At 43.9% G+C, this 25,988-nt stretch overlaps 1 protein-coding gene across 1 annotated transcript in view; it reads right to left on the bottom strand.

Moving 5' to 3' along the window:
* FHIT (fragile histidine triad diadenosine triphosphatase) overlaps positions 1-25,988 on the bottom strand; it is a 951,724-nt gene that overhangs the window by 1,905 nt on the left and 923,831 nt on the right. Inside the window, exon 6 of the mRNA XM_081105853.1 lies at positions 20,490-20,594. Within this exon, the coding sequence (XP_080961979.1) occupies positions 20,493-20,594 (102 nt within the window). The 3' untranslated portion in view covers positions 20,490-20,492. The remainder of the gene's footprint in view (positions 1-20,489; positions 20,595-25,988) is intronic.

Here is a 25,988-nt window from a genome sequence, read left to right as displayed (position 1 = left end):
CCTCCCTTGCCAGTACATCTGGCCCCCTCTGGAATCGGAATGAGGAAGTCGAATCACTTCTGCTTTAGCCTCACATCTGAGCTCAGGATCTGATTCCCCTAGATCCACTGAGGCCTGTACATGAGGGGAGAGTGGGTGAATGCACCTTCAGTGTGCACCACTGTAGCGGGGCGTCTCATTCCTATATGACACTGGGACCCTCCCCTGTGGTGCCCAGCACCACCCACTGGCCTGGACACACAGGTCGTCTCCCAGTCATTCATCATCACCCTTGTCCTTGAACAACTATTGACTTTGAGTCACAGGCACCTGTGCAGGCCTGGAAATGGATGTGCCCTTTCTTTCCCTCCGCCTCGCCTGTCTCGGGCAGATTTATGTCCTAGGAGAAGTTTCCTTCGGTGTTATTTTTGGTCTTTTGAATGCTGTGGCCCCGTGTTATTCCCGCACCCACCCTTTCCGACACCAGCCCTGTGATTTCTGAGTCTCCGCGCGGCCCCATCCATTCCGCGGCAGGCTCCCTGTCAGCCCACTCACAGGCTCCTGCAGCCCATCCCTCATGCAGCTTTCACACCCAAACTGTTGACCTCGCTTCTTAAGGCTCTGTCTTTCCAAGTTTCTTTTCTCCAACTAGTGAGCAAGGAAGCAGAGTTTGCTTTCCGGCTGGAGTACAGCCAGTGACCGTGTCGGCCCCAACACTTGGCCTGAAGTCCAGCCTCGCCGCACTGGCTGTGCGCCTCTCGGCATGAGAGCACACACCGTGGGGTGTGCAGGGAACTGAGCGGGTTAACACGGGGAAGCACCCCCAGCCGTGCTTTGCAGGTCCTTTCTGAGTCCTCACTAATGTGAGCCTCTGTTGTTGTCATTACTATGATTTATTCTCTATTGCATTCCAGTCGGGAGCCAGCAGGCACGAGACCTCTGAGTGTCAAAGCAAGTGCGTGTCAGTACTTAGCCACGTAGGGGAGATTCGGCCTCATTATCGGAGAGAGTGCCTCTGGGCCACGTACTTATCTTCCCATCATCTGATTGGATTTCACACGCTGTGTGCCCTTCTTCCTGTCTCTAGTTTCCTTCGGTACCACCTGTAGACAGCAGTGCTTCCAATGCCATCTGGGCAGATCAATGAAAGTGCTTATTGGCATGTAAGGCTCAGAAGGGGTGCACAGAGGTGACCAATGGTATCCTCAGGGTGTTTCCAGCCCATTTGGGAAACCCGGCACCGGCTGAGGCCGTGCGGTAGATAATTAAGAAAACGTGGGCTTTTGGAGTTCTGAGAACAGAGCGCCCAGGGTGCCTGGAGTCTGGCTGGTGATGAACATGAGGGTGAATGTGTACTTTTCCAATATTTCTAAGTTCCTAACAGACACAGTGGCAGACGAGCTGGTGCTGGGCGAGGCCAGGCTGGGGAAGTAACTGGTGGTGTGATGAAGCTCCTTCTCAGGGTGTACTTTGCAGAGCAAGGACTGAGGCAGAGGGCAGTTCCCAACAGCCAAGAGATTTGGGGGGAGAGCCAGCAGCCCTGCACTGGGGAGGGAAACACATGTCTAATGAGGAGAGTGCGGGTGAGTTTCAGGTACGGTCTGCGGTGTGGCCTGCACCGTGAGCTTCTCAGTCCTCTCTCCCTGAGGCCTTCGGGAAAGGCTTTGAGGTCGATTTGCATTTTGTGGTCATGACTTAGTGAGGTCAGGGTGGAAGCGGAGGTGCCGAAGGCCACCCTGACTTCCCCTGGAACAGGCAGTGCCATTCAGCTTGGTAAAGTCTTTCTCCATAGAAAAGGGCGGAGTCCCCGGTTTTCAACAGCGCCAGCTGTCTCCGCATACATTCAGGGCAATAAATACCTCTTTACGAAGTGTGCATGCGCAGGAGACGCCTGCCTTTTGCTCCACTCCCCGTACAGGCCCACAGGCCCAAAGCAAGGCGCCCTCTTCTGCTCCAAAGCTAAGAAAAGAGATCAGTGTGTCTGTCTCCTGTGGGGGAACGTGGGTGGGGGCTGCCACAGTCAGTCTAACTTGATCGAGTATAAAAGGCAGATGCGGGACCACAAACACTCAGCGGGCTTCTGTTTCCTTAAGGTAGCATTTTTCAACTTGGCTGCTCGTGGGAATCACCGGGGGAGGCCTAAACACGCCCCAACTCTAGTCTGGTCTACTCGTCCAGAGTGTGGGCGGGGCCTCCGGAGGGAGTCACTGAGTGTGATGTGATGGCCAGCAGCTCCAAGCCTGTCTCCTTCCTGATCCAGTTCCAAAGCATGCTCCCCCCAAATGCTCCCAGTGCCGCAAAGCAATGCAGATGCTGGAGGCAGGGTTCAGCAGCAAACAGCCCCCCTCCAGTGCGGTGGTCTGTCTGCATGCTCAGCAGAGCCACAGAAATAGGACAAACGCTGTCCTTCACGGGCAGTAATTCTTGCCCCGAGAAGCACGAAAATGACCCGCTTTGCATCCAATCCCGGGCTGACACAGAAATGATTTTAGATCCTAGTAACCACATTCCCCAACATAACATAAAACTCCGGGGTAACAAGTCCCTTCTTCTAAAAGTAACTTAGATGCTAGCAGGCTGGAGGCAGACAGCCGTGCAAAGTCATTCTGCTCACACCAAAAACAAGGTGAGCAATTTTCTAACGGCAGGCACCCCTGACCTCTGCTTTTCAGCTTTTTCTTAATAAACGGGAGTCAGAAATTGGACAACAAAAGCCGCTGGTGGCAATCTCTTGCAGAAAGTGGGTAAAGGCGAAGGTGGGAGAGAGGTGGCAAGGATCAGGGAGCCACTCTGATTAGTATCTCCACAGCAACGTGACTGTCCTCCATCTAGAGACAGGAAGGGTCACCCCATGCGCAGTGGCCAGAAACCCAGGGCTGTGGGGCTGCACTCCGGGGAGCACGGCAACTTCCCTGTAAGGTTTCTGACTCACAACTATTCCTCTGTGACACGTCGCACATGCTGATTATTCGCAGCTTCTTGCGATGGGGAAGTATTGAACTTCCTGTTGGACAGGGCCCGTTTCCCAGTCCTCCAGATCCATGTCCTGGAGGCAACGACCAGCCCTGGGCACTGTGTGGCCGGCCCCCCAGGACGGGAGACGCGGACCTCCGTTCTGCAGCGACAGTGGCGCTGTCCTGTGTAGAGCGGCCACAGACTCAGCACTGTGTTCTCTTTGAAGGAATAAGCCAAACATGCAAGAAAGACGATCGCCAAGCTTGCAGGTGCGCGTCACTTACCGCAGCCCCCAGGACCCACCCCTGTATCCCAAGGTGCCCTGGCAAAGGAAACTACACAGGCCTGAGTCGGAGGTGGGAGTGAGGAGGCAGAACAGAGCACACCACCCCGGAGGGCCCAGCTCCTCCTTGGCACGTGCTTGGCCTGGAAGGAGGGAAAGCTCCATCTTCTACGTTTGTTGGACGTGCACCCCCCGGGTCCGCCTCACAGACTCCCCCAAAGGCTTTCTCGTTCTGAGGCAGCTTATAAAGGGCAGGCTTTATTTGTCTCTAAATCTTCAGCTGATATTACTCTTCCCTGAGACTCAGTCGAAATGAAAAAGGATTATTCTGTATTTACTTGCGTCTTGCAGGAGAGAAACTAATTTTGAGAAAGTTCCTACGAGGTGAAACACTTTCCCTTCCTCCGCACCCTCCACAGGGGCCACGGGAAGACTGCAAGGCGGGCGTGCTTTGTCAGTGACCTTGTCCGACAGCTGCCGCTTATCGTGCTCCTGGGGTGACCTTCCTCCAGCGTGTCCCTGTGCTCCGGTGTGCACTCCAGGGGCGGGGATTGTAGAGTCGGGCACGGAGCAGGCTGCCTTTCATAATTAAGGACTCTGCGAGTTTGCTGAGGGTGTTATTAATTAATGGCACTTGTGTCTGGAGTGAGTACAACTCTGTAGTTGAATAAAAGGTGTACTTGCTAAGGGATTATACTCCAGGATTGTCACAGTGAGAATTTGTCAGGGTTTAGCACATTTAACAGCCAAACAGGGCAATTATAATTTTTCCTCTCTGCCATTTAAAAGGTACTGCAATTTATATATTTGATATAGCTCTGTTCTTTTTGCTTTGTATGTGGGCTTATATCACAATAAAAAAAAAATCTGTAGGCTAATGGATAAAAGTCCATTACCCAGAGCAGGGCCTTTTATAAAAAAACACAGAGATGAAATATTTTATACTACATTTTGAGCATGAAATTGATGGTCAAATAAGTCATGGTTTACTTCAGCTACTCACAAATAGGCTAATCTGAATTATGTTCAAGTTCTACCTGGGACCAATTGATCAAGGGTTGAAAACAGGCAGGAAAACACAGTTGAAGGCTGTTGGGAATAGAGCATAATTCACACCAGCCTGCTTGTCCTGAGCGCCCGGTGCTTAGAATAAAGTGCAAATTGTGAAAAGACAAAGATGAGCATATAACATACAGAGGCATCAGCAGTCCATACAGGGGTGTCCCGATGGTTCTGTCCCTATGTGTGTTCAGAGAGAGATGCAAATACAGCGGTCCAGGTTTATGCCTGCATTGTCACGGTGTGAGCCTGGCTGTTATATCCGCTCTCTGGATCACTGTCTTCTTTGTAAAACAATAGGTTGAATTATACGCTCTTTAAACTCCCTCCAGCCCAAAGGTGCTCAGTAGGGACATGGAAGTGGATGCTATAGGAGTGGATGCTATAGGAGAGCGAGCTGATTGCTCACTTTTCCAGGAAGGCGCCCCCGAGAATATGCACATCCTTATATATGTGCAATAAAGGGGCTAAGGGATTACCTATTCTCAAACCTCAGCCAGATGGTCCAGGAGGCAACGACTCAAGCCAGGGTCCTCCCTCCCACGGGAGACCTCCTCCCACTCACAGCAGACAGCGGAAATAGGGGCCCTGGCTCAAAAGGCTGGACCGGAGTGAAGAGAGGCCCCGAGGCTGTGCTCAGCAGATTCTTTTTCCTGGGTGGGAGGGAAAAGCCATCTGTCCCAAGCATCTACCAGCCAGCTCCTGTGCTAAGAGGAGTGGATAGTCTCACATAAGGAAACCTTATCGTCTTCACTTCTGCCCCATGAAGTAGAGACCCGACGCCCAGTTCACAGCTAGGAAAGTTCATAGTTAGCAAGTGCAGGATGGGAACCAGATCTGCTTCATCCCAGAGACTGACCTCTTTTCACAACTGCACTCTCCAATATGGCAGCCACTAGCCACATAGGGCTAACGAGTACTAACAAATGTGACTAGTCTGAATTGAGATGTGTGGGACGTGTAAAACATCTAGGTTTCAAAGACTTGCTCTAGTAAAGGATGTAAAATATCTCAATAAATGTTTATATATATAGTAGTTTTATATTACGTTTATATTATAAATATATTGAAATAATATTTGGATATATTGTGTTAAAACACATTAATATGTGGTTAAGGTGGCTACTGGGAAATCTTAATGACAGGTGTGGCTGACCGTCTGTTCCTATTGGACAGTGCTGCTCTGAAGACATCCCGGGGCCCAGGGTGAAGTTGGCCTGGGCTTTGGAGATGGGGTGTGCTCTGTGAGTGTCTAAGGAGTTAATTTAGTTCTTAGGAGCATGGGCTCTGGGTTCAAGGTCAGCCTGTAACTATTTGCTGTGTGACTTTAAGTTACTTTGCCTATCTGGGCCTTGGTTCCACATCTACAAAAATGGGGAAATAATAGTATCTCCCTTACAGAATTGTTATGAGGACTAAATATGATGCAAGTAAGGCACTTAGCACAGTACCTAGCTCAGAGAAAGGTCTGGACTCTAAAGAAATGTGAATTATTGTCACTCATTCATTCACTCAGCAAGGGTTTTTGAGCCTCCATGGTCTGTTGGGGGCTGTTCTGAGTGCTAGAGACAATGGCCTTGTCCTTGGACACTTCCGTGGTAGTAGATGCTATGGACAAAGAAATAAATCTGCAATGTGGTAGCAGATAGTGAACACGATGCAGGAAAATAAGGCAAGTTTAAAGTGTTGAAAGAAACAGGGGCATTAATTTAGATTGCCTTTCTGAGCAGGTGACATTTGAGTCAAATACTGAATGGAAAGAGGAAAGGAGAGAATTCCAGACAGAGGGGACAAGAGGTTCAGGGGCCACGGGTGATGGTTGTTTGATGTGACCTGCCAATAGCAAGGAAGCAGGAGGCTTGAAGTGAGAGCGTGGGGTGGGGGCAGGGAATTAGGAGAGATGAGTCTTGATTTAATCTTAGTCCTTTACTGTGGCCTACAAGCAACTGGGCCCTAGCTAGCTTTCCAAAGTCTGGCCTAACCCCATTTAAAAGGATAATCATTGTATACATTCCCTATTTTATTATGTCATTATCTTGTATGACCTGTGGTGAGTGTGAGGGTAGTGATATGCTGAGTGAGGTACATACTCAACAGTTGGTAATATTCTACATAAAGAAGCTATTTTTTTAACTTCAGTATCATAAAAGTTTCCCCAGAACAAAGGGAGTTTTAGGTTTTATGAAAATACTTTTCTTTTAAATTCATATTGAATCTCATTCTTTTAAAGAATTTGAGGAATTAAAATTGGGTAATTTTAATTAGATAATTTTAATCCACACACAAGATTTTCCACCTTAAAAGAAAAAAAAAAAAAACCCAGCCTCAATAGATAATAGATCCTTGGAAGAAGAGTAAGAAAGCAAAACTTTGATAGGGGTGTCTGAGATAAATGCTGAGTTACTACAGGAGGTATATTCCCTGTTTTACATGGATGACTTTGAAGTTTGCAGGAGCCACCGGAGAGATTGGGAAGGAAGGGGGCAGAGTTCTAAGAGCAGCCCAGAGCCCTGCAGGCCAAGACGGGCCTGCCTGCGAGAAAGCTTTCTTCCCTGGAGCTATGACTCGGGCTTATCATTTCTAATTAAAAAATGATTTAAGCAGTATCATGAGCTTTCACTTCTTCAAAGCAAGACCACATCATCAGTTTGTAGCTTAGAATGCCAACCGTTCTAACTTCTTGTGGAACAAGATGTGGAGCTTTCGCAGAGGAAACCTGCTACTTAATTACATTCAAAGCTATATTTGCCCGTCTTACAGGGATGAAAATGATGTGGCGGTTTTTATAGACCTTCTTGACCTAAAGATACCTGCTGGCGGAAAGGGAATCCGCCGTTGGGTTCTTTTAATGCCTTAATTATTACGTGATCGTTCATCTTACACACTGACTTAAACACTCTGAAAAATCTCTTAAATACGCATTAAAATTGATGGCTAATCCTAGACCTCGGGGTGGCTCTTAGAGGGCATGTAATTGTGTATGGGCATGGGGGCTAGACCAAATGGACACAAAGTCAACTACTTTATGGTGGGATAAGGCAGAAAAATCAATTTGGTCACAGGTACCGTAGGCACTATACTGCCGACTTGCACAGAACTCATACATGCTCGCTTGTTTTTGAATCAGTCTTATTGTTTGAGATGAATCTGCTGCTCCTCTAGGGTGGATGTCACCCACTATTTCTCAGGCAGTGTTCGGCTCAAAGTGGAATTTCAACAAATGGCTGGTGATGAGCTCTAGACCCTCCAGGTTAAAAATGTCCCCCAGGAGGCAAGTAGTCTGTATCCATGTTGTGGCCAGGACCCTTGATGGCAAGTAAGGAGATCCCATTTCAAATGAGCCTCGGGAGGAAGGTGACTGCTGACCATTTAACTGTGAAGGACGGGGCAGGCATAGGACTTCATCCCCTCTCTTTACCTTTGTCTCCCTTCACTCTGTGGTCGTCTTCTGCAAATGATGAGCAAAATGACTGCCGGGAGCCTCAAGTCTCCATCACCCCTTCAAGAGCTTTTCTTCCTCCATCCATACACCAGTGGTAGGGAAGCACTCTAACTGGTCAAGCTGGGGTCACATGCCCAGAACCGTAGCCTTTGGATTCCAAATGAAAATGTCTGCTACAGCCCCTCCTGTTTTCTGCTCAAATCTCTCAACAATCTTCTCAATGTTTTGAAATCCAAGAGCTAATTTCAGGCTCTTGGTGCAAACCCTTATCTCCAGAGGAAACCCTAACTGAAAGGTCTCGAATGGAGCCCCTGGGGTCCTCACTGGTCCCAAGAAGGCAACATCCAATGCATGAGGGCCCAAGGTTGAGTGGCCATGACTCACTCCTGTCCATCCAATGCAGAATTAGCTGTCAGGCAAACATTCAGTCCCTAACTGATGCTTCATAGGGACACATGGCAGAGGGCTGTCTCTTCAGTGGGCGGTAGGAATGAATGGCTAAAGTGGTCTTTACAAAGCCCCCAATGTGAGAATCACTAAATATTTGGCTCTTTTCCTGGAGTTTGTGAAGAAGTGAGAGTAAGCTGTTCCCCATCTTTATTGTACAATTCTTGTCTTGAGTTAGCTCGAGTTTAAGCAGGGAGGACATTTCTAAACAGAGACCCTTCAATTTACTGTAAAGGTAAATGTGGGCTCCAGAGTCAGGCTGCCTGAGTCGGACTTGAACCCTGACCTTCTATGTATATAACCTCAGAGTCCTGGGCGAGTCCCATGGTGACCTAGACCTCAGTTTCAATTTCTGAAAATTGGAACTCTATTAGAGGGTTGTTGTGGGGTTTAATTGGAATAAAACTCTAAAGTGCTTGGTATTGTTTGCCCGTGATAAGCTCTTCATAAGCAGTATCATTAAGAGTCATTAATAATAAAGCATCCTCTCTGTGATGGTCTCTGTTACTCGGCTCCTGAAATAATGATCTGGCTGGCAGTGTGGCTTGTGAAAGGCAGGGAGGATGACCGAGAGGAGGAGGAGAGCTGCCTCTCTGATGTAGTAGCCGAGTGTTTGTAACGATTATATGCAATGGTTATTCTTTTGTGTTTAAGCTTATTGTGGAATAATTGAATATTCAGCCAGCAATTAGACTGTACATTCAAGTCAATCCCTTCCTTCCCTTTCTTTTGTCCTTGATTTAAAAATGTTCACGTATCGGATTTATTTTTAGTCCTTTCTATGGTAAAATATATACAGACAGAAAAGTAGAGAAGATATATATGGCCTACAGAATTAATATAAAATAAACACATATTTAGCCACCACCCCTGGCAAGGACTAGAACATTGCCAGCCCCCTTCCACCATTCCACCCCACAGTCCCTTCCCAATCACAACGCTCCTCCTGCCTCCCCACAAAGGTAAACCGTTGGCCTGATTTTATGGTGATTGTTTCCTCGCTTTCCCATACTCTCGAAATGAATGTATCTCTAAACACTGAAATTTAGTTTTGCCTATTTTGAATTTGCATGAACACAATCTCTCAGTATGTATTCTTTTGTGTGTTTCTGTTGTTCCACATTCTTGCAAACACTTGATATTGTCAGTCTTTTAAATTGTTGACTATTGTGTATGTACAGTGGTATTGTGTTTTAAGCTTACATTTCCCTGATGACTAAAGATTATTGGCCATTTTGATACCTTTTTTTTTTTTTAAGCATCTGCTTAAATCCTTTCATATTTTCTACTGAGCTGTTGACTTTTGCTCAATGATTTGCAAGGTGTTTTTTTTTTTCTTTTCCTTTAAAAAATTATCTTTTAGATTCTGGTTTGTTGGATACATATGTGGCAAAGACCTCCTCCCACTCTGTCTTATCTTTTTTCTCTATTAATGGTGTCTTTTGATAAACAAAATTTCTTAATTTGAATGTAGTCCATTTTAGTCATCTTTTTATGGTAATGTTCTTAGTGTCCTATTTAAAAAGTCTTTATTGACATATCATGAAGATATTCTCCTATATTATCTTCTGAATGCTTTGTCTTACACTTCACATTTTGAATCACAGTCCTCCTGGAATTGACTTTTGCAGTGATGTGAGGTAGGGGAATAGTTTCATTAGGTTTCTATATGGATATCCTATTTCCCAGAACCGTTTATTGAAAATATTTTCCTTTCCCTAGAACTCCATCATGTTAATTTTTAGCAAAAATTAAGTGTTCCAGTATGCCTGGATCTGTTTCTAGACTTTCTATTTAATTCTGTCTATTTATCCCTGTACCAATACCACGCCTTCTTAACTTTTGTAGCCTTGTAATAAGTCAGTATGCTGTACAGTCAGCCATCCTATGCTTCCATATTGTTATTTTAATAGTCTCTGGCTACATTTCCATAAGCATTTTAAAATCAACTTGTCAATTTTCACCAAAAAATAGAACATTTAAAAAAACCTATGGGGATTTTTATTTGAATTGCATTGAATTTATAAGTCAATTTGAGAAGAATTTAGCCTTTATAAAATTGAGTCATTCATCTCTCCATTTATGTAATTGTTCTCTAATGCCTTATAATAACATTTTATAGTTTTCTTGCCTAAAAGCTTATATTACTTTATTTTTTGGTATTTGATTTCTGATGTTAATATTAGCTAACTTTATTTTTTTTTTCATTTTCTAACTGCTTACCTGTTATAGACTGAATGTTTGTATCCCTCCAAAGTTCATGTGTTGAAGGCCTAATCCCCAATGTGATGGTAATATGAGGTCTTCGTGTGGGCAATAGATTTGGGTGAGGTCATGAGGGTAGAGCCCCCATGATGGTCTTATTGTCCTTACAAAAACAGTGAGGGGAGGATTCAGTGAGAAGGTGACTCTCTACAAGCCAGGAAGAGGGATCATGAGAATCAGACCATGCTGGCAACCTGGTCTTGAACTTCCAGCCTCCAGAACTGGAGAAACACATGTATGTTGTTTAAGCCCCACAGTCTATGGTATTTTGTTGGAAGCCTGAGCTGACGAAGACAGTGGCTGATTTGGAGAAATTCAAAACTTCCATGTACTGATCTTATTCTATTCAGAGGCCTTGCTAAATTTACTGATTAACTCCAATTGGTTCTCCATAGAGTCCACTGAGTTCTCTGCAGACATCATATTATTTACAAATTATGACCATTTTATTATTTCATTTTAAACACTCTTTTATTTAATGTCCTTGACTTGCTGTACTAGCTAAGGTCTTGAGTGTACTGTGAGACAGAAATGCTGAAAGTGAATGTTATTTAATTTACAGTCTCAGATAAACATTTTTCAACATTTCACCTGTAAGTATAAATTCCCTTCTAGTTCTAGTTTTCCTAGTACTGTTATATGTATTAAGTTGGTTATTGAACTTGATCAATACTTTTTTCTGCATCTACTTAGATGATTCTATTATTTCCCCCTCTACTAGTCTGGTCAAATACACTACTTGATAGTAATATGAAATCAATTGCATTGGTCATCGTGTATTATCCCTTTCATGAATTGTATATGCACACTATATATAATCTACCTATTTGTCTATCCATCTATGTGATATATTTTAAGATTTTGGCATCTGTGTTCCCATGTTCCGTTCATGTACAGGGCAATTCATATAACAAATGAGAAGTGGAAGAGTTTTTGTTTCGTAAGTCATAAGATTCTCACTAAGAATCTTATTCTTAGTAAGATTCTTATTTCCTTTTTAATTGTGTGGTAGAATTCTCTGTAAAACTATCTAGGTCTGATGTTTTCTTTGTGGGAAGAGTGTTAATTCAGATTTGTTTTCTTTAATAGGTATCAAGTTATTTATATTTTCTATTTTGTGTCAGTTTGGGTAAAGCTGTATATTTTATAGAAACATCACTTTAATGCCAATTTTCAAATTTATTGGTCTAAAATTATCCATTACACACTCTTCTTTTTAATGACTACAATATCCAGAAAGATATTTAGCACATTAACTTTCAGCTTTTATTTTCTTCCAATAAATGCATATGTCATAACGTAAATTATTCTCTAATCACACCTTTAGTTACATCCTCAAGTTTTAGTTATCTTCATTCAGTTCAAAATTGTTTCTAATTTCCTTTTATTTCTTATTGTTTTGAATTTCTTTTGCTTGAGTCTGATGGTGATGAATTTGCTCAGATTTTGTCAGAATATATGTTTATTTCACCTTCTTTCTATAAGAAGATGTTACCTGGGTATGTAAATGTAGTTTGGCAGTTATGTGCTTTCAGTTCTTTAAAGATGTCATTTCATGGTCTTCTGATTTTCTTTTTGTTGTTGTTGTTGTTGTTGTTGCTGCTGCTTTTGGTCTAAATATTACTCCTTTGAAAGAAAGTTTGTTTTTTAGTTTTGTTTTTTTTCGCACCACTAAATCTAAGAACTTATTCTTTGCCTTTTATTTTTTGCAGTTCTATGATGTGCCTACTTCTAGATTCTACAACCCCTGCTCTCGGTTTTGTGTGTTCTTAAATTTTTGGAATCGTGCTATTGCCAGTTTTGAAAAATTCTCAGATTATCTTTTAAAATATAGCTTCCATAAGAACTGTTTTGAAAATTTAAATAAATATTATACTTTCTGTTTAAATGGAGCTCTCTTATATATTTTTCCACTTTCATTTCTTCATAGTTCATTCTGAATATTTTTATATGGCTCACCTTTAAGTTCACTATTTTTTGGCTCTAAAAAGTGTACTGCTAAATTCATTCTTTGGGTTATTATATTTTTCAGTTCTAGAATTTCTATTTATATTTTTTATATCATTTCTGTCTTTTTTATAGATTCCAGCTCTCTGCTGAAATTTTTTTAAATCTTGCCTTTTCTATCCAGAAACAAAATAAGCATAGTTGTTATAAAGGCTATGCCTTATAATTTCAATGTTAGGTACCCTGTGATTCTACTTTTACTTGTATTGACTTGTCTCCTCATATGCTGTGATGTATGTGCATACACATATTCCTGTATTAGCATTCTATTTGAAAAAAATTGTAGAAATAATTTAAGATTTTGTATTTTCTTCCAAAGATGATTTTTTTCCCCTTAGCTTCTGCCAGAAACTTAATGGGACAAGTAATTTGGGATCAAGTAATTCAGTTCCTGGGATTAAGACTTTCTCAATTGCTCAGATGATTTGTAATTGGGCTGCAGTTGGTACCAGGGCTGGTTCAGATCTGGCTCATTCTTCTAAGGGTGTCACTTTTTCAGACCTTTGTAATTCTACTCATGAGTGGAGGGCTCTACCACTTATTGCTTTTGTTCTATCTGCCGCCACTAGACTCACAAATTACGTCAGGGAAAAAGCAACCCCGCTTTAGGCTCCTTTCTCTCCAGGATTCTGTACTCTTTTCCGCCTTGACTGCATTATTTTGCTGCCTTGTTACCTTTCACAGACATTTTCTTATATTCTGTACAATTTTTCTAGTGAGCAGAGTCAAAAGTATTTGGTCTGTTAGTAATAGAAGCAGAAGTCATTCTTTTCTTTTTTGGTGGTCTGGAAACTTCCTGCCCTATAGGTTTTATTCTTTAATTACTGATTAAACTAATTTCTTGTAACCTGAACATTTACACAATTTATCATCTTTAAAATACAATATAAGTTATAGAGAAAATAATAAATCTACATCTTGGCATAGCTAATGGATAGTCCCAGTCTCCACTGCTCACCATTCATGATACATTGGAAGTAGTAGAATATACCAGAATGTCTTTTGGATCCTCAGAGAAGTAGCCAATCCAAAAGAAGAATTCAGAGCTGCTTTTGCTAGTGCATTTCCTATCCAGTTTTGTGCTATCCTGATAATAATCCTTGGATATAATCAAAATGCTTCTCACTGTGGTAATTCAGACATAGGGAAGGAAAGTGAGGCATGAAAGAGTGAAGTGTTCAAAGAGGAAGTTTAGTGGCAATGTTGATGAGGAACCACTTTGAATTATTTAAAAACATTTCCACTGATTGTAAAAAACAAAATAGCAGAGAATCCAGACACCATTATTAGATGATTCCAGAATGCCTTTTTATACTGTAATTTGGTAGTGGATATGCCTGGTGCTTAGCAGAATTCATTGGAAAACACATGTCTTTTTTGGGAGAGGACTTAATTTGTCTAGAACTGTAATGTTCACCTGACCAGTCTTTTCTTTTACAAGCACATTCTAGAGAGTTCTGTGTCAAGTTCAACATAGTCATTTGCTTTAGAGGGGGCATTACCCGCCACTTGACTTCTCTTGATTACAGATTACTGAATGAGGCTGGCTCTAGTGAGGGAAACAAGATTTGCCTTGTAATAGTGTTTCAAAGTGGTGATAGTGAACAAAAATAGTCAGGTCTGTTTGGGATCTGGGGAGGGCACAAAGAGGGTGGCAGGCGCTCATCCCCCAAAGTAGTTGGATACAAAAAAGGAAGCCCTCACGATGGCTTCCCCAGCCCTCTCACTGACTCTTCATAGCTCCTGTCTCACCCATGAAGGAGAAAAGAAGGGAAAGAGGAAGAAGAAAGGGCACATTACGTGGAATTGGGCTGGCTTTTTTACTAACACCATTGCAACAAGCGGTTCCAATAGGATATTTTAATTCTCTAAATAGTCTCTCCTTAGTGTCTACCTACTTCAGTTTTTGAACTTTAGTTTGAAAAATAAGACACTCACAGTCTTCGCTGCTTACCATTCATGATAAATTAAAGAACATGCTGCCGTGTCTTTTAGATCATCAGAGAAATATTAAAACCAGAAGGAACACAGTTTAGTGCTGCTTTTGCTAATGTATCCCAAATTGATTGACCAAGTACCTACATGATAACTCACTTGAGGACCCTGGAATGTCAAAACAATGCAGCACTTATATAAGAGATGGCTGAAGGACATTTTAGAAACAGGATGGCATGAATTGCATAAATACTAGCTATTATTAAAGGGCAAGTTACAGATTATTAAGGTGAATTTTCATAGCCTTTCTTCATATTAACTTCCCGAATGAATTACATAAATACTCGCTATTATTAAAGGGCAGGTTACAGATTATTAAGGTGAATTTTCATAGCCTTTCTTCATATTAACTTCCTATGACCTCTCAGGGGGACTTTTTTCCACTACCCTCCTTTCTGGCAGAGACAAAGACAAAAAGAGAAAAATAATAGGGAAGGACAATACAGAGTGGAGAGAAGCTAGTAGAAAAAGAAAAAAAAAAAGAGTGTTGGGAGTGGGTAGATATTTTTAGAAGGGTTTGTCATATGAGAGTATGCAGACTGGTGAGTGATAAAGTCTCCATTTCTGGAGATGAGATGAGGGTGAAGAAGAAGGTGATGATGGTGATGACAGGCTTTATTTCATTATCGTTTTGCATGATGCCAGTAAAGCTTGAAACTCTTAAAAATTATTTTTGGCACTTGGGTTGCACTTGTCAAAAAAGGATTCTGTGCTGATGGATCATGGAGTTCCAAGAGCCATAAGGGTTAAAACTAACTACCGGAAACTGGTCATTTCTACCAGGAGTTTAACTAGATCATCTCGACAGAACAGTTCTGTCTATTCTTTAGCCATCAGTGGCCTCCGGCAATCTTTTGTTGTTACTCCTCACCCAGGGACATTTTCCATTGCTTTTAGATAGAGTAGAAGGAAGAGAGAAAAAAAATATCAATGTGAGAGAGGCATACACCCCTGACAGAGTTGGAGAATGAACTGGCAACCCAGGTATGTGCCCTTGGCCTAGAATCAAATCCATGACCCTTTGGTTAGAGGGTCGACACTCTAACCATGGAGCCACACCAGCCATGGCTGCCTGTGGTTAACTTTTGTCTGAACTATTGGGTACATGTTAGAGAAAACTGGAAAGTACATTTAAAAGAATCAAACTAAACAAACTCATTTTGGAACTACCCATAGAATGTTTATTAAAGGTAGATTTTTAATATATAACTGGATGGCTATTCTTTCGGGCTATCATGAAATAATTCATTTAATGGGATATTAGATTTTGTTATTCTAAAGTCCCTAGGATTCCCAATTTAGGCAGTAGGGACTTGATTTTTCTAATCCAAATAATTGAGTCTGTAATTCCTTTCTACTGCAATTTGGTTCTATGAACACAGTCTACACAGTAAGAGGAGAGACAGCACAATCTTGTAGGGACATGAACAGGAGAGGAAGGGAAAAGCAACCCAAAATCTCTTTTCTTATTGTGTTTAAGATGATGGATCCCTATTTTGTAAAGAGCTTTTGAAGATACTGAAGTATCATTGGCCTTAAACAAGGAGTCTTCTCTTATACTGCATGCTAAAGAAAACCATTTTTTAAAATAAAAATCATTACCCAAGGATATGCCCATTGATTTTAAGAGAGAGGGGAAGGGAAGAGATAGGGAGAAAGAGAAATATTGAGGTGTGAGAGAAACATGGATCAGTTGTCCTTTGCATGGGTCCCAATGGGGATAGAACCTAGGTAAGCGCCCTAACAGGGAATTGAACCCATAACCTGTTGGTGTACAGGATGACACTCCAACAAACAGAGCCATCCGGCCAGAGCAAGAAACCCTTTTATCCTATCAATGTGGAGGTGGCTCAAAGAGTGTTGGTAAACACTTTCATTGGAATTGATGATACCCCCATTTGGGGGTTACCTAGTCGGTTTAGGATTGAACTGGTCAAAGAACTGAAGGTAATCCTTTGCCTCCTCAGAGAACAGTGGGAGTTATGATCCCTGGGCCTTTCTCCTTACAGGCTGCCTTGCTCACAGTAGACCTTCTCTGAGAAAGCTGAGGATTTTTCCAGGCTGGTAGGATAGATTTTAAAAGGTGTAATTCAATGACCAGACACATACTCACTAAGCAAACCTGTTCTTCCTTGTCTATCTCAACTGTCCATGATTATGATATGTGTGGTCCAGTGGCTGAAATCATGGTGATTTTTCAAAAATGCCAGTGTCAACATTTTGCCTTGACAGTATATCTGTAACTACTAATAATGCTGTTTTGGGCTGACTCAGTTGCTTTGAAATTGCAAGGCTCTGTTATGAGTAAATGAGAGGCAACCAATTATCTATAAAATAATGCCTCGCACAGAGGAGAGTTTGATGAATTACGAATGAACTCTGCTGACACAACAGAGTATGGGAACCTGCCCTGCTCTGACTTTCCTTCAGAGCTAGGGGTGATGCTTGCATATTTCACAACCAACACACCCCACTCACTTCCAACATGGGGTGGAAATGGGGGGGAGACAACAAAACCTTCCCTCACTAGTACACACCTCATCACTTTAAAATTCAGTAGGAAATGTAACGTGGGTGTTCAGGGGCAGAAAAACCTAGTATTAAGTACCTAAATAACGAATGATTATGTTCCAGGAAGGGCACAAGATAAGGTAAAGAATGCAGACCCACTGTCATCTAATGTGATTTAGAACCCAGACTGAAAGAGCAATGGCAGAAGCCCCCTCCCACACTCAGCCCAGTGTGCGGGGAGGCAGCGCATCATTTCACCTACACAGAAGGCAGATAGTGAGTTCCTCGAACCAAGGGATTGCCAACCTCATCAGGAATCTGTCAGGTGGAGAGTGAGACAACTGCAGCAGCTTCATTCAGCAGCTCTCAGATAGCTGGCTTGTTCTCTGCATGGCACAGACAAGGTCTGTTTTCCTCTATTGTTTAAGAAACTGCAGTTCAAAGTAATTTTCTGCTAGGCAAGGGACGCAGAGAAGGGCCAAAACCTCCTTGCAGGTTCTAGCAGAGGATCAGAAGAATTCTTCTACAGAACTAACCTAACGTAGATGCCTTCAGGAGGCTGAGGAAACAGTTGATAGTATTGGAATGTTTGTCTTTGTGGTCCTATGGCAGTCCTGTCATGCAGAAGGTGAAGAGATTAGCCAAAGAACACAGATGCATAAGCCACAGACAACAAACAGTATGGTGATGGGAAGCGGGGAGGTTAATGGGGACATCAGTAATAGTGTCAACAATAACATTAAAGTTAAACAAAGGAAACTGGGAGAAAAAAAGATACAGAACAGGATTGCTACTGACTGAATGATTTGCTAGGAATTTCATTCAGCAGAGAGCAGCTTTTTGCCTATTATAGTCCATTTTCCTATCGAGGGCATCTCTGGGCATAGTTTGCACATGCTTCTTTGCCGTGTGTTTGTTCTTAAGGAAGACTAATGGCAAAGAGAGTGCTAAGGTCAAGCCCTAAACACTTGGCCTCCCAGGAGGAGGGGTGGTTGCAAACAGATCCCATCAGCCAGGACATTGAGGGTCCCCGTGGGAGGCAATGGGCGTGGTGCAGACCTTCCTGCTGCTGTCCTCCCACCAGGGACAGGAGGGCCTCTACTCCCTAGGGAAGCTGGCCCTAGCTTTCCCACGTGTGCCTCATCTCCCCCACGCACCTGGTCAGAGACATGGGGAGCACTGGCCTCGGGGCTGGAGCAGGTCTGGCGTCATGCTAGTCTTTAAAGTATGGGTATGTCCAAATATTGCACGATAGCCCAATTTATTAACAGATTCAGAAGTTCAAGGAACTCTTTAACACTGTATAAACATTGGGTGTATAGATGCATTTTCAAAAGAGGGGGGGTAGGTATCACAGAGCCAGGTGGATCAACTCACTGAGCAGGTTTCCTGAACAAAACGGTGCCTTTCCCCTCTGTAAAGAGAGGGACATGTAGTCCCCCTTATACAACAAGAAATGATGTTTACTAGTTGTGTCTATTGGGCAACCCTCATCACCCATCCGACTGCCCAGAAAACAGGAGGGGATTTGTTTGGTCTGTAAACAAAAGCCCATAAAGAGAGAAGTTCATGCCAGTTAATTTAAAAACTCACACACTGTGCAATCGCTTGTATAACAAGTTAAGGCAACAACCTTTCTGGTGAGACTTCTAAGGCACAGGATTCACCTGGTAGGCAGGAGATGCTAGGCCTCAAGGCAAGACAGAAGCAAAAAGGGACAAAGCATACTGGGAACTTGGGTGAGCAGTCTAAATCCTCTCGAAGTGTCTAGGAGCACATGGTAAGACAAAGCCCTCCAATGCAGCAAGCCTCGGGGAAAGCCTAGAGCTAGCTTTCTTGCCATTACACAGGAAACCCAGACAGAAGGAAAGCCAGCCTAGGAAGCTGACTCTGAGGCATGTCACCCCATTCGGACCGGACGTTCCAAAAGACAGAGGAGGGTGGCAGGCATGCCCCCAGGCCTGTGTTCTTAGGTAAACTGGCTTGATCCTAAAAGGAAAGAAAGGAGGGAACGGGTGAGAATGAACTATCAAAGGCAGCTTCTGCTAGCACTGCACGCGGTCCCTCCAGGCAATCGAGTGCTGAGCTGACAAGCCAGTGGCCTGGGGGAATGAAATCAGCTTTCTAGAATGCTAGGGCCTGAGCATGCCCATGGTAAGGAAGGAGCTGCAGTTAAAACTGCATCTGCCAGTAATCAGAACACTTTCAAAGTGGGGGGGGGGGGGCTATCAAGTGCACATACACTTGAAACTAACTGAAAAGGGCTTACTTTACAAAGTAAAAAGGAAATAAATGAATGCGTTTTCTAGCCAAAATTCATGATCACTAAGTGGTTGATTCCATTTTATATCATTCAGTTGCTACTAGTATTTGTCCACTAATTGTATTTAATTAGTACCTGACGTACTTCAACAGGTTATAATATCAACACATTTACATAAAACCAGATGAAAAAAAACAATCTAAGGAGGTTTAACAGGGGTGCCAGATAGAATACAGGATGTCCAGCTCAATTTCAATGCCAGATTAAACAACAATTATTTTTTCATCTAGGTATATGTATCCCAATATTTCATGACAGCCCTATTTAGTCATTAATTTCAGAAGATCCATGATCCCCTTAACATTATATAAAAATTTGGTGTTTATATGCATTCTTAGAAGGAGCTTGGCTACAGATTTCTACCAGCATCTGAAATCTATGATCTCCTCATGGTTAAATACCATTAATGCAAAACATCATTCTCACCGTGGCCTTTCCCTGTGGCCTGAGCTTCCTAGCAGCCAAAGCTACATGGAAACGCAAAGGGTGATTTACCAACCAGCAGCCGGAGCAGAGGCGTGGCTGACCTGGTCTGGAGACAGCTGGTGGGGGATTGTGGGCCTTGAGCCTAAGGATGCTGTGACTCCCTTAAAGGATTTTAACCTCTTAGACCAGTGGTCCTCAACCTTCCTAATGCCGCGACCCTTTAATACAGTTCCCCATGCTGTGGTGACCCCCAACCATAAAATTATTTTCGTTGCTACTTCATAACTGTAATTTTGCTACTGTTATGAATCGTAATTTAATATCCGATATGCGGGATGTATTTTCATTGTTACAAATTGAACATAATTAAAGCATAGTGATTAATCACAAAAACAATATGTAATTATATGTGTGTTTTCTGATGGTCCTAGGCGACCCCTGCGAAAGGGTCATTCGACCCCCAGGTTGAGAAACCGCTATCTTAGACAATCAGGTTTGAGTTACAAACTATCTTGGGCTGCTTTGTGAAAACTGGATTGGAGAAGAGCAGGATCAGAGAGGAGGAAACAGGAGAGAGGTGAGGGTGGGCTGGCAGGAAGAGAAGAGACAGGAGAAGGGGACTCACAGGATGGCTTAGGCCTTAGGAATCGGGGTTTCCTTACTCTGGCTTCTCTGTCTTTTGCAGCCACCGGCCTAGAATGTTGGTGCAGCTGCTTTTCTAAATCCCCAACCTGCACAGGGAGCCCCTTTCCTGAGGCCCTTGGAGGGTCTCTGTGGGGAGGAGGTGGAGCCTTTACCTGTCACTGAAAGTAGGCCCGCAGCGCCGCGGCTTCTGCTGCCATTTCCTCCTCTGATCTCCACAGGGCTGGGGAGTCCACTCCCTCTTTGTCATGTGTCTGGAGCTTTGGAGAAAAAACAACAACACAGAATTAGCTCTAATGGATCCTTGAGATCTCCTTGAACAAGTACTGCGGGGCAACTGAACAGAATTGCAAATCATAGGCTGGGAGGTGTGGGTGTGTGTCTTTTAATTGCCTTGGTTGCCAAATTTGAATATGGGGTGGTTTCATGTATAAAATCACATTTCCAGCGTTTGCAATAAAATAACCATATTAGGCTGCTGTTTGGTGTGTGAGAACATGGGCCCCTTCCCATGCTCCAACTCCCTGCTCGCCCTGGGGGAACACGATGAGGGCCATCAGTAAGTAAGTGGACTGGCCAGCTCCTCAGTCAAGAAACGACAGAGAAACGGCTAGCTAGCATTTTGGTCTCACACAGCTTACGTGCAAGCAGGCCCCCTCCCGCAGCAGGCCCTGTTTTCTGTGCTCTCTATAACCTTGTGCTGAAAAGGCCTGGGTTGTGGAAAATCTCCCTGGCTGGCCACCACCGGCGCATTGCGCACGTAAATCCTGATCCACCCATGTCTTTGACAGCCAGCCCTCGGGTTATTTCTTTGGAATTGGCAAGCATTATGCTGAGGTTCGCTCACACCCTGCCTCTTTGCCTAACACAGGAGGGCCTGTTCTTTGCTTGGAACTGTCTACCGGGATTGGGTATAGGAGTCACAGATTGAGGGGGCATCCTGCCATTTATAATGCCCACAAGACGCTAATTTTCTTTTTCAGCCCTCATTCATTCATTCATTCATTCATTCATTCATTCATTTCATTTACCAGGCATGGAGCTTGCTGCCTGCCATTATCATTCCTCTCATCTGGCCTGGATTTACCTACCACTTTCTGTGCCTTAGCCTCTCTTATACGAGCTTTGAGCAGTATTGTTTAGTGAACCAAAATAGCCCAAGCACATTTACGGTAATAATACAAGGGCCATGAGTACAGAGTGAGAAATAAGAGTATGTCTATTAAAAGAGGCTTCAAGCAGGTAAACAGTAAAAAATTAAATTGGGAAACATCAAAATATTAACAACTGATCTTAGTTGAATCATTTAAAAATCCTCTTCAGATGCCCATATTTCTTTAAAAAATATCTTGTCTATGTCTCAGATTTACATATAGAGTGGATAACATTTTCATTCTATCAGAGAGGGGCTTTTCTCAGAACTCTCCATTTGAACAGCTCAATTTTCCCCTTAATGTCCTACTGCAATTCAGTTTTATTAACTAAATCCGTTATTCCTGTGTGAGACTCTATACACCACAAAATGCTGAAGGTATAACTTCTTCACAGACTGCAGTGTAGTATTTTGTGTTAAGCCATTTGAGGAGAGTGAGGCAAATTATTTAACAGCATCAATGATGGTTAGTATTTAGGATGTGAAGGGCAGTGCCTTTGGTATGTATTATTTCATCTTGCATTTCATTGAATCCTGACAATAACCCATATACCAGGCAGGAACTATTGAGCTCCATCTTGCCAAGGAAGAAGGTGAGGTCCCCAGAGGTGCATTCTCCTGTCAGAGATCACCTAGCGAGGCAGTGGAAGCACCAGTGTTGTTCCCAACAACTGCTTTTGCCTGTTAATCCATCCTTGAGGAACTCCAGGGCCACCCACGTAGACTGTTCTACACACCCTGCTCCACCCAGCAGGTGCATTTGCCCAAAAGTCCGCTCCTTCTAAAATAATCTTGCTGACTGAGCAAAAACTCTACCAATGAAAATAGTGGGATTTGCTGTTTCAGTGATTGGCCAAATCACTCTAAATCTGACCCAGAGACCCCCACCCTGGCAGCTGGCAGCAGATGGAGAAATTGCCTCATTATCTGAGAGCAAACTTTGCTACAGAAGGAAAACAGTGAGGGGACAATAGCCCAGCTCTGCAGCTGAGCTATCTTTCCACTCGGGGGGTTGGGGGGGGAGCCTTCCCCTAAATGAGGTTCATTAGCATATAACCAGGCCACAGATATGTTTGTGAGGGTCATGGATCTTCCCTTCAGAATCTGGCTGCCAGTACCCTGGTTTTACATCTTGCCACATAGATTTAATTCTCCTTTGTGGAAGAAAACCACATTAAGAAGTCATTTCCTCCCTTGCAGAGGCAGATCTGACACAATTGCTACAGGCAAGTCAAACTGCATTGCCATTTTTCTACTCAAGAACTAATTTTCATTTTGATACCAGCTTTAGATCTGTTATAAATCCATCTAGTAACAATTCAGTAGGATGACAAAGAACAATGCAAAGCTCAGAAAATATGGTCTTCCCACTTCTGGCTCCGCCATCGGAAGACACAGAAATCAAGCATTTAAGTGGCCTCATCAGTGTGGATCATACCAGATGAATCCAAATAATTTAGAGCTGGCAAACGTTAATGACTTTCTAATTATTAGGCGACCGTCTGTTATTGACATATGCCTTACAGATGGCAACGTTGTGCCAACGCTTAGAAGTTGTTTACGGAAAATAGGAAATAAATACAACAAAAACTAGTCATATTTGCAAAGCTCTGTTGTACGTGGTTTTTAAAACTGAGAGGTTTCCCTCCTGAATGCCGCGAGGCAAGCCTGTGGCTTTCTTTAGTTCATCCACGCTCAGGACTTTGGAGGGTTAGCTGTAGATTCTTGCCATTTGGTGTGTTTTCCCCGCCCACCTGCTGATGGCCTGAGGGACTGGTCACTTCAGGCCTGCTTGTTTCCTGGTCTCCACACAAAGATCCAACACAGTCATGGCTTCAGTCACAGTGCCAGTGGAAGGACTGGCACTTGGAGAAAGCCTGTGTTTCAGTGGAGTGGACAGAAGGAGGTGCCACAAAGAGCAAAGAGATTGATTTTGATGATGTGGCTGCAATAAACCCAGAACTCTTAGAGCGTCTTCCCTTACACCTGAAGGATAATCTGCCCCGGCAGGTGAATGTAACGAACAAACACGCACATCAGTCAATCCACAGTTCCTGCTCCAGAGGAAGGTCTCCGAAGTCACTCCCCAGTGTCCACTCTCAGTGGTTCACATCCCCACTCAGGAGAATGAATGGAGTGGAGCTGCCCCTGCAAGTCCCCGCAGCAGCGTTCAGTGGCTACCGCCCCCCTAGGAACTCCTGCCCTGCAGGGGCTGAAATGCCATTTGCACTGGTGGGTGAGGAGGTCAGTGTGCAAAGCTGTGAGCTCAGTGCAGAGGAACGCATGTATTGTGAAAACAACTAATAAAGAGGTAATATGCTAATGACCATTACACTATCACAAGATGGCGACACCCACAGCCAATAAGAGGGAATATGCTAATTGACTGCTACACCTTTACAAGATGGCAGCGCTCAATCCCCTCAGACCTGCCTCATCCAGCCTAAGTCCCCCAGTCCCCTCAGCCCCGCAGGGGAAGGCAGTTAGGGGCGATCATGCTGGCAGGGGAGAGTTAGGCATCAATCAGGCCGGCAGGTGAGTGGTTAGGAGCCAGCAGTCCCGGATTGTGAGAGGGATGTCCGACTGCCAGCAGGGACACCACCTCCCCCCCCCTCCCCCGTGCACGAATTTCATGCACCCAGGCCTCTAGTGGGGAAAATAAAGAATGAGCGAGAAGAGAAGGCCCACTCTGAAATGAGAATAAAGCAAGCTCAGGAGTATGACAGCAGCTTTCCAAACAGGGACTTTGCCCAGATATTAAAGATTTTCGGGCTGCTTTGGGTGGTCATCCACTTACTCTGCTGATCCTATCGAAGAGCACAGCACATGCGTCTGTGTTAGGAAACACCCGTGGAATAAACAAGGATTGGCCAAGAAAGACATGGATGTGATTTCCGTTTCTAGCAAGTGTATCCCCTTTTATATGAGCCCAAGTTAGAAGTGGACTTAACAAAGGGTCTGGAGATCCCAACGTTCTGCTTTGACTTTGCACTTGATGAAACGGCTTCAAATGAAGTCGTCTGTAGGTTCATAGTAAGGCCCCTGGTACACACGATTCCCCAAGGGGGCAAGCGGCAAGACCCATCCTCTGGGAGGAGGCTTTTCTGGGGAAGATCAGATGCTCCTTGGGGTTGTCCTGGCTCTGAGGAGAGGGAGGAGCCTTTAGTCCAGAGGTTCTCAACCTGTGGGTCAAGACCCCTTTTGGGGTCGAACGACACTTTCACAGGGGTGGCCTAAGACCATCGGAAAACACATATATAATTAAATATTGTTTTTGTGATTAATCACTATGCTTTAATTATGTTCAACTTGTAACAATGAAAATACATCCTGCATATCAGATATTTACATTACGATTCATAACAGTAGCAAAATTAGTTATGAAGTAGCAACGAGAATAATTTTATGTTTGGGGTCACCACAACATGGGGAACTGTATTAAAGGGTCACAGCATTAGGAAGGTTGAGAACCACTGCTTTAGTCTGACTCTGGCTGTGGCCTGCCACCCATGCCCTTGGTCTGGGCACTAATCTGTCTTGTACTTTTAAAAAGTTTCTGGAACCTCCTCCTTCCTTGCTGTTTTTTTGAGATCCAAGAGGACCCCTGCTGTTTTGTGTTTATACATTGTGTCTAACAACAAAGCAAGAGGAAAAAAGACACCATGCTCCACCCTGGCTGCTCACGGGAATCAGGGGAAGAACTTTAAAAACTGCTGATGCAGGCTCCTCCCCAGGGATTCCCATTTAATTGGTCTGGCTGCAGCCTGGGTTTGGGAATTGTTTTCAAATTTCTCAGGCAATGCTAAGATGCACTTAACTGTTGAGAGGCAGTAGGTTTGGGGAAAACCGTCTGTGTATGTAGATAGAGCCGTGCACATAAGGAACTGAAGCATTTGTCTTTAGCCTCCTGCTGGCGGCCCTGCCAACAGGTTTGAGGCTGTCCTTTGCAGACTCGCTGCAGCCTGCTTTGTCCTGCATGCGCCCTGTGAGAGGAGAGCCTGGGCCACAGGCCATGCCAGCAGCCCCGGACACTGATCTAGCTCAGAAGCCTTGGAATGGAGTTTTGGTCTCTGCAGGAAAAGGGACCCTGGGGAAGGTCCTGGAAGAGCCACCCAGGTGACTTGGAAATGAACATGCTGCGGTTTGGAGTTGAGTTCTGCTTTCCTGAGGCAACCGCAGAGCCTGGTGGCCAGAAGCCATTGCCTGGCTCACTGGGATAGGCCCTATGATCCTAAGCAATGGCTTATGGAAAGGCACTGTTTGCCTTGGGCGAGCTCTAATGAAGGGGCTTCCCTCCTATGAATCTTCTAGATTACCTTTAGCTGTCTGCGGGGACAGGCGGGGACCATGGATTAATACACCAGATATTTGTTCTGTCCCTGCCCTTAAGCACTGAGCCAGCCAGACCCCTTTACTGTCCTCATGGGGCACCCAGGTAAAGAGGGGAGACACCGAATGGTTAATTGTGAGTGAGTGAGATGGACATTACCAAGTGGAAACA

The sequence above is a fragment of the Myotis nattereri genome (assembly GCF_964212035.1).
Source record: "Myotis nattereri genome assembly, chromosome: 14".
Taxonomy (NCBI): domain Eukaryota; kingdom Metazoa; phylum Chordata; class Mammalia; order Chiroptera; family Vespertilionidae; genus Myotis; species Myotis nattereri.
The sequence above is the reverse complement of the archived record's forward strand: the minus strand, read 5'-3'. Positions and strand labels throughout refer to the sequence as shown.